This window comes from Nanorana parkeri, unplaced genomic scaffold (genome assembly GCF_000935625.1).
Source record: "Nanorana parkeri isolate BGI_ZX_2015 unplaced genomic scaffold, ASM93562v1 scaffold814, whole genome shotgun sequence".
In the NCBI taxonomy this organism is placed as follows: Eukaryota; Metazoa; Chordata; class Amphibia; order Anura; family Dicroglossidae; genus Nanorana; species Nanorana parkeri.
The window spans coordinates 524265-533700 of NW_017307082.1; the positions used below are offsets into that span (position 1 = coordinate 524265).

Genomic DNA, 9436 nt, shown 5'->3' on the forward strand with positions numbered 1-9436 from the left:
TAATTTCTCCCATCGGGGTGCCCCATTACATTCGTTGCTTCCATCAGAGTGCCCTTTTACATTAGTTGTCCCCATCACAGTGTCTCCTAAAGTGACACTAAACTCAGAAGTGAAATCTTAAAAATATACTCAAATATCTTAACTATTAACAATGCTGTATCTCAGGGCTCAAAATTTCAGGTCCTGACCTACTAGCCAGGCCTTCACAGTTACTCGCCACCAGTTGCCCTGCATAACACAAATAAACACACACAGGGCACAACGCGCACACAGCACAACACACATACAGCCACAGCACAACGCACAGGGCATTACACATACAGCCACAGCACAACGCATAGAGCATTACACATGAACATTTCATCTGAAATTAATTTTTAGTCTAATAATATGCGTGTGTGTGTGGGGGGGACAGTTTTAATTTTTTTTAAATAATCTTTAAAACATTTTTTATTGTAATTTTGTATTTTTATTGTATTATTTATTTATTTATTATTTTACTGTTGGGGGGGCTTTGGGGAAATATTAGGGGTCCAAACAGACCCCTGACATTTCCCTTTTAAAATAGAAAAGAAATTGAGGACACCAAATCCTCAATTTCTTTTTCAGCAGCCTCAGCACTCAGTGAATGGGAAGCACTCAGTACAGAGGCTTCCCATTCATTCAGACACTTATAGTAAAATATTTACTATCAATAGTTTCTGAATGGGGAGGAGCCTCTGTACTGAGTGCTTCTCCCCATTGAGGAAATCTTGAATGAACAGGCTGTGATGTAAATCACTGCCTGTTCATTCATAACTGGGGACACATAGTACTATGTGTCCCCAGTTATTTACAAACACTGGAGTGATCAGACGATTGCTTCAGTGTTTGTCTTTCTCACACGGAGGATCGGTAAATATCACCTATATTTACCGATCCCCTGCTCTCCTACGCACAGAGCCGCTGTCATCCTGAAACTGACAGGATGACAGCAGCTCCGATCTCCTCCCCGCTCGGCCATCCTGACAGCTGGGGGTGCAGCTTCTCTCCTCCTCCCCGCTCGGCCATCCTGACAGCTGGGGGCGTGGCTTCTCTCCCCCTCACCTCTCGGCCATCCAGACAGCAGGTAGCGCTCCCTCCTGCAACCCCCGGGACGGACGGACGAGGGAGCGCTGTGATCATGTCGGTGAGGAGGAGAGAAGCCGCCCCGAGGAGGTCCAGGAGTCCCTCCTGGAGTTGAATACCTGACTCAATGGCTTCATTTCCACTCGCCCCCATGCAATTTTCACTCGCAAATTGCGAGGGGGCGAGTGGAAATTTTGAAATTTTGCTATATCTTATTTGTGTATCACTCAGCTGTAGATCCTCAAATCATCTCTGAATTGGGGCTGGCACTGTCCTTCCTTCTGGAGGGTGGCTACTTTTGTTCCCTCTGGTTTCCATGTGTGTTGTAAAGCAACCACCACTCCAAGCTCTTTCCACAATTTCACGTTTAGTTTACTAAATTGTATTGAGATTGTTGTCCATCACCGGAGTAAACTTGGAGCGGTGGCTACTTAACAACACACACATGGATCATGGGGAATAAAAGTTAAGGTACGTGAATTCATTTTTAAGATTTAGCTCTTGAGTTTAGTGTCACTCTATCTTTGTAATTAATGTAAGGGGACACTCTGATTGGGTCACCTAATATAAGGGGATTGAATTGGTGGGAAGTATCCTTGAGAGTAAGTTAAAAAGCACTAGAAGGCACTTACAACGTGAGGTTTTTTTTTTAGCAGATGTGTTTTAAGTTGTATTTACAACCACAATCACCTTATCAACCCACCACCACCCAGAGCCATTGGGCCTCATGCATTGGAAGCTGTTGCTTTCAAATTACTGGTGCTTGTTGCTTTTCTTTCCTACCAATAAGATAGCAAACCTTATTTTTTTTAATTCAGCTCCACTTAACCTGAGTACAGAATGCTTTTTTTTCTAGCCCCATAAAAGAAGCATTGTCAAGACGGGCTTATTATGTAGGAGGGGCTTGCAGTGCCATATTGTGTGAAGAAGCTTTGCGCATTGTGGTTTTATTTATAATCATGGGATTTTAGAGTTGTGGTGCACATGTCTTGTCACTCCCACAATCAGTAATGCATTATTAAAAAGTTTTGATGTTACACTTACATATGTAGGTGAGATGTCCTACAACTAGCAATCTAGTCCACACTCTCATCCAGGGAATGTTAAGCTATGCCTCAGGTTCCAGGAAATGGAATAGAACATTATAATACTTGAGCTCTCGTTTAACTTTAATACAAATTCATTATTTTTTATATATTTTTTTCTATTATATAGCTGCAGTTTGTTTTAAAAGACTAAGGAACTCAGTCTACTAAATATTCACAGAATGCATTCACAGAATCTTGTAATGGAATTGCAGTATCATTAACTATAAACTGCTTTCATGGATTTTGCAGCTCAAGACTAATGCATATTAATGACCTAAGTCCTATTTCTAAAACCGCTTTAAAGAAATAAGAAATAACTTTGTAATCCTGCAATAATTTCACTGAACAGGGATTGCTGAATAATTCAGTGGGCTACATTTTCATTTTTTGTGCCGAACATTTGCTGTAATGAATTACAAATACAGATCTGATCATATGAAAATGCGCACAAATGTGAGTTTGAAAGTGGGCATGTTGTCCATTTGCTGGCTGAGCAGACAAATTGCAAAGCACTGATGATGGAATGTTAGCTTTCCTTCTACAGTTATGTCTGTCCTCAGTTTTCTAAATCAATAAGTGCGTGTTTTCTGTCATTATTTAACTTTCTTCTACAACAGAATTACTCATTGATAGGTTTCTCTGGGTAGTTTTCTTTGTTATGTTTGTAGCTGTTTCATATGAGAGTAATCTTGAAGAGAGGCAATCACTTCTGGAATATTTATTAATTTGATGAAAATGTTGAATATCCTACAATAAGTTATTTGCTAAAAGTGGCTATATTCACAGCTGCATCTAGCCACAGAAAATGCTGGCATAACTTTCACTTGAAAGTCTGGCCTATAGTGTAGAAGAAGGTTGTCATGAGACGAGGGGAGATCTTTGTTATTCATACATATAAGTCACTCTGGACACTCTGGACTAGGGTTGCCATCTTTTCTAGACAGTGGGTATGGTTTTATTATGGGATGTGGTGTATCTCTGTAAATGTAAGTGTTAACTACTGTATGTTGTCTGTGAAATATAGTCTCTTTTTTTAAGCTGCAGAGAATGTTTCCATGTTACCAGATATGCTGTCAGGATGCTGCACAAAAAAACATTATTAAAGACACTGCAATGTTAGAAATGCCACCGTTACCAGTACAAATTACACACAGTGATGACTTCAATGACATAATGTAGTACATCCTTGCATTTCTAGGGACCCTGAAATCAACTGCACACCCTAGAAAGAGAAGCTATAGACCTCAGATGGACTGACACCAGTTCACATGCTTACTACATACTACCATCCTGTCCTCAAGATTTCCACCCTGCCCTCAGGAGTTCCTTGCTAAGTAAAAAGCCAGGAAGAGAGCATGTGGTCTATGCTATATTGCTCTCTGCTTTACCACTGGCAGTAATCACAATTACTGCTCACAGAGCCAGCTAGCTGTAGGCATGACTCACTAACACACCCACGCTGGAATATCCACGCACTTGGGGGCCAAGCTGGCGGGTTGCCTAATTGATCTTCTAGTAGATAGAACTATACAACTATAAGCAGGTTGTGTCACAAATTTCCTAAAGTCTCGATTAGCGGGTACGGTCAAATTCACATTTCATTGGGCAGAGCAGGTATATCATGGCAAAAAAACAAAACTGACCTTTTTTCGCAATGAACATAGATTACTGTTTTGCCATATTTTAAAATATCTAGTGTTTGGTGAAAGACCTGAACCGTTTTTAAGTTATGGAACTTCAAGTTGATGGTTTGGTTTTATTTTTCTCTGTTACAGGACTTGAATAATTTGCTACTAGACACTCCACCAGTATGGAAGGGATCATCTAAGTTTTTCAGGACACTTGGAGAGAAAGGTAAACTTTTATATATAACTAATAATAATAGTAATAAATATTTGTATAGCTGGTACCTTGACATACACTTCCTGGATTAAGATTTAAGCGGACTTTAGAAGTATTGTAAGGCCTTTAGTCTAATGTGCTTCAACATTATTGACTTGTAACTATGGAAAAAAAAGATAGATTGTGGGAGCTGAAAAATTAGGCTAAATAGTTGGGAAATGCATGATTCAGTGGAATCTATTACTTTGTACTAAAGCCCTGCTACTCTACAGTACTAATAAAGTATCTATAGTGATAAATGGGTGAGCCAAGGAGGAGATGCCAGGCCATAGTGTTTGCTTGAAGTTAAGTGGGCTTAAAGCAGAAATAAAGTGAAAAAAATAAAATATTGCTGGGAGGTAGGGATTTTTGGCAGAAGACACATGCAAAGCCTATTCATCCCAAAAAAAAAAATCTCTTCTCTTTACCCCAGTCATTTTTTACTTTCTATTGCCACACAGTGTGCACACTTAGCCCATTCATGGCATCTCCGAGATGCCGTAAATGTGCTGGGTGTTGGGGAGGCTGTAACTCCTGTGCGCATCCTCATGGTCGCTCAGTAGCTGAAGAGGACTTCCGAAAACCCAGAATTGTCAGCGGCAAGATGGTGGCATTGGGGGACAGAGCTGAGGACTGAAGAATGATCTGTGCTGGAGAAGGGCACACTTGCACATTAGGGCAAAGCCAAAAAATTTACAAAGGGATTTACTTCTGCTTTAGGAGGATGTATGAGCTGGGATCTCAAGATTATATGTGTTCCCAGATGTTATAAATATCAGATGAGTTGGTAGCTCTATATAGATTCTCCTGCAAGATTCTTCTTTCTTTAGTTCATAATAGAGCAATTAACATTTTTAAGCATAGGGGTCAAAAAGATTCTTATGCAAAACAAAGTTTGCCTTCATTGAAATTGGCCAAAAAGTTTATAAATGCAGGATTCAGTGGACATTATTACTTTGGGCATTATTACTTTACTTTGGTATGTTTGTCAAGTCAAGCAGCCCAAACCTAATGCTAAGCTCTCTACAGAGCTTAGCATTACAGTCAGCTTCCTTCATACAAGGCCCTGGGGGGCCAAATCCCTTTTTGCCTCTGGATTAAGAAGACCCTGGCTAAGAGTTTGTTCTTACCCCTTTAAATGATTGCCAAAGCTGATTTCACAAGAACACAGATTTTCCTTTCCCTTTGTTGTGATACGCTGTTTGTGTTTTGATGCTTAAAAAACAGCTGTACTAAACTTGTTGTAGAAATAGCAGCTTAAAACATAGCTGTTCTTTGAAGTACCTTGTTGTCGGTCTGCACGTTTAAAGTGCCAGTTTGTTTTCATAACAGTGAATTATCCACATAAGAGGAATAGGCAGAATACCTGTTATTATAGGATACTGTATTGTGTCATATTATACCTGCAAAACTATGACAGGTCTGACATGAATGGTCTCTGATAGCTAGGCCCTTCATCACGCTCTGCAGATGTGCTAACAATCACTCCTGTTTCTAATCTGTCACTATCACTACAGTGTGAGCTCTACATTGAATCCTAGTCAGCCACCAGAGAGAAGATCTCTCTTTTCTATCATGCCAATAACATGTTATTCTTTCCTTTGTTGTTTTAGGATATTTCCATAGGTTGGATTGTGTAACTCATGACACATTACAAACTAGAACATAATATCTGCCCACAAAAAGCCATACAGGAAGTTTCATTGGGGCCTTTATCTCACTAAATGGTTTGTTCTGAGTTCTCCAAATTCATGATCTGCTGTATATTCAAGAAGGAACTCCAGTTAGTTAAAAACATTAACCCTTAAAGTGGGGATACTTTCCTGTATCACCTGCTCGTGCATTGGAAAATGAATCTGCAGTAATGTGATGCAGATTAATTGTCCAATTATTAGGGGGGAGTTGGGGAAATACAACTGGAAACTTCTGAATAGTTTTTTGACAATTTTTTTTAATATGACTTACACATTTTAAGTGCAAATGTAAAAAAGTTATACTGACCTGAACTATTGAGCTAGGTTGCTCTTAGACCGCTTCCTTCAACCTTGCTCACCCTTTGCTGCTGCGGTCTAAGGTCCCGTAAATCTTTACGTTCTATACACAGTGTATAGAGGTGAGGACTCTAAAGAACATCTAATGCTGCAGTGTAGGAGAAGAGAGGCTTCAGAGACCGGAGAAGCAGGGAGGTGGCTCAGTGTTTCAGGTAAGTATAACTTTTTTTAAGTACCTAGATAAAAACAACCAGTCATCCCTTTGTTTTTTTAAAAATAAAAAACATTTATACATAAACCACTAGCGGAAGCTCTGTATTTGACAGTCTTAGCCAATCTTTCTGCCCTTAGCTGTTGGGATAAGGCATCAGCCACACCAGGAGTGCATTGTTTTCAAAAAGTTGACATTTTTAAGGAGCATAGGGAGCTCCTGGGATTTGTGCATTCCTTTTTAAATGTATGATTTTTTTAAAAATATATATATATTCAGGATGCACCGATACCATTTTTCCAAGTACAAGTACTGATAATTGCCCAAGTACTTACAAGTACAAGCACTGATACATTTTTGTTTATTGTCATGTTACAGTTTTCCCAAAACAATACAGACTAATGATTTCAGGACAGTAGTGGTCCAACCTTGGCAGTTCTCTTAAAAATGCCAAGTATTGGCACTGGTATCTGGACATCCCTAACAAATAATTGGATTCAGCTGTTCCGTGAAATTTCCTTGCTACTAAATATTCCACAGTCAACTGTTAGTGGTATTATAACAAAGTGGAAGCAACTGGGAACAACAGCAACTCAGCCACGAAGTGGTAGACCACGTAAAATGACAGAGCGGGGTCAGCTCTTGCTGAAGCACACAGTGCGCAGAAGTCACCTACTGTCTGCAGTCAATAGCTACAGACCACCAAACTTTGTGTGGCCTTCAGATTGGCACAACAACAGTGCGTAGAGAACGGTACTTGCCTGACTGCATTGTGCCAAGTGTAAAGTTTGGTGGAGGGGGGATTATGGTGTGGGGTTTTTTCTCAGGGGTTGGGCTTAGCCCCTTAGTTCCAGTGAAGGGAACTCTTAAAGGAGAACTATGAGGTGAGTGCTTTTCACTCACCTCATAGTTCTAGCTGACCTGGGATAATGAGTGTCACAGGTCGGCTGAGTTCAGGGGAGGGACTGGATTCCCGTCCGTTCCGCCAGCGCTGACTGGGAGAACGGACGGGGGAGGGGGCGGGTACAGCTGGCTCTCACTCACGCAGCTGGGCGGATCTCGACATCGATGTCGGGATCCGCTCCGGCTGCGGCGTCTCAGTATACCACGAGCTGTAGCTCGAGCTATACTGAGCTTAGGGTGATGGGAGGACGCTAGTTTGATTCTTTGCCCACGTTTATTAACGCACAACTCAGAAGAAAAGTCCACACAGGTGCTCCCTCGCAGGGGTTTTCAAACATAAAGTACCATTTTCTTATCAAACAAGCATGTTTCAGTCTCACCGACTTCAGGTGGTTCCGTTACCTCAAAACTTCTGGATACACAGGCTGTATTCAAAGGCCTGACCACACAGGCTTGCCTTTTGCCACACAGGCTGCTTTTCACCACAGAGGTGAACTGCTCCCCAGTCTGCCAGTCTCACAGACTGGTTCCAGGATGGAGCCCTCCTGACTTCTGCACAGACCTCCTCTGTCACCCAGGTGGAACCCTGAACATTAACCAGCATTCTCTTCATAATGGCTGTGCACAGGTGCACAACGACTCGGTGCAAGGATAAATGCACTTTTCAAACAAAAATATTAAGTCCACTTGGCTTGAAAGTGTACTTATCTTTTTAACTGCCAAATTAAGCATAAGGAGATGCCAAAGTCAGTCATTTGGTGGTTTTCTTCTATGGGGTTATACTGCAGGTCATTTTCTTTGCATATAGCACCTTTATTTTTAGTATATTGTGTCATGATAATCTTCTGAAGCATTTGCTTATTAATTCATGTTAGCTGGAGAATTCTGGTTAAAAATGTAAAGATGTTAGGGGAGGAGGGGAGGGGTGGGGAATGGATGAAAGAGTGGGTATGATAGGTTTTTTTATGAATAAACAGGGTAAGAGAAAAGGTACGGGGCCGTGATTGAGTGGCATTTCAGACAATATAATGCTTCTTGCCCTCTCTTTTCATGGCTAGATAAGTAATGGTGAAAGCTTAGTTTACTATCCAATCAATCACAAGTACTAGTATTTTTCATCTGTTATGACTTATTTTTCACCTGTAATTAAGAAGAAATTAAGACATTTTAGATATGAAATAGCCATATATGCAGAGGTTATTGATATCATTATGCAACTTATGGAATTGTATGTAAAATGAAACAAATAAAAATTCATTCTGAAAAAAAAAAAAATGTAAAAAGATGTTAAATGCCATCCCACTGTAAAGCCTAATTGAGACATTTCATTTTACTACGCCTCCTTCTACTCCCAAGTACTGTGTGCTGTGTTTCAGCTCTGACTGTGGCCTGATGTTTTCAAACTTCATCTGACACCAGGCCACACACATAAACTTTAGCTTTGCCTTGAGATATTTGAGTAAGACTAATAGAAGGAGTTGTAGAACAGTTAAGGGTATTTTGGTATAGAATTAAAAGAAAATGGTAGTATAGTTTTATCAGATGCTATCTGTAAACTTGATAGCTGTTTTGCAGAAAGTAAACACAAAACTCTAAATTTTAGACAGATTAATATAAAAAGTGTTAATTCAAGGGCATCTGACTCACCCCTGTTCTTTAGGCACAGCTTTCTCTCTAGCAAGGAGAATAGGGAGCAGCAAGTAAACAGCAGCAAGTAAGCAGCAAGTTTCCTGAAACTAGAAGTCACGGGCAGCAGTGCTTTAGGTCTCACACTGCAGATATACATCTATGAAGTGGTAGGAAAATAAATGCCTGGGCACATACCTGGAAGTGCACAGCTGTCTTTCAGGGGGAGTTCAAGTCAAAAGGTAAGGTGTCAGGGTACCCTGCACAGGCGTTCTCACACCACATGCAGGTACCCACACAGGATGACCAAATTAATATGCCCACACAGGATAGGGTTAAGGAGACCAGGAGTCGGGCAGCAGGCACGGGATCATCAGAGAACAGGAGTCGGGCAGCAGGCACGGGATCATCGGAGGTCAGGAGCTGGGCAGCAGGCAAGCACCACTGTGGTTGACACGGGGTTTCAGGACATGCGGTATCCTCCAAAACTATAGCGTAGGCCAGAGGGAAAGGAGTCTTAAGTAACGGGCGAGGACCCCACTGGCTTGAATGGGCAAGTCTGTCCAAAAGGTGAAGGGAACCCCTCGGGATAGCATGGAGGGACGTGGATAAGGGAGGCCCCAGGGATG

General features: G+C 41.1%; 1 protein-coding gene across 1 annotated transcript in view; it reads left to right on the plus strand.

Moving 5' to 3' along the window:
* MICU3 (mitochondrial calcium uptake family member 3) overlaps positions 1 to 9436 on the plus strand; it is a 131869-nt gene that overhangs the window by 41293 nt on the left and 81140 nt on the right. Inside the window, exon 4 of the mRNA XM_018565115.1 lies at positions 3971 to 4049. Coding sequence (XP_018420617.1) covers positions 3971 to 4049 — 79 coding nt within the window. The remainder of the gene's footprint in view (positions 1 to 3970; positions 4050 to 9436) is intronic.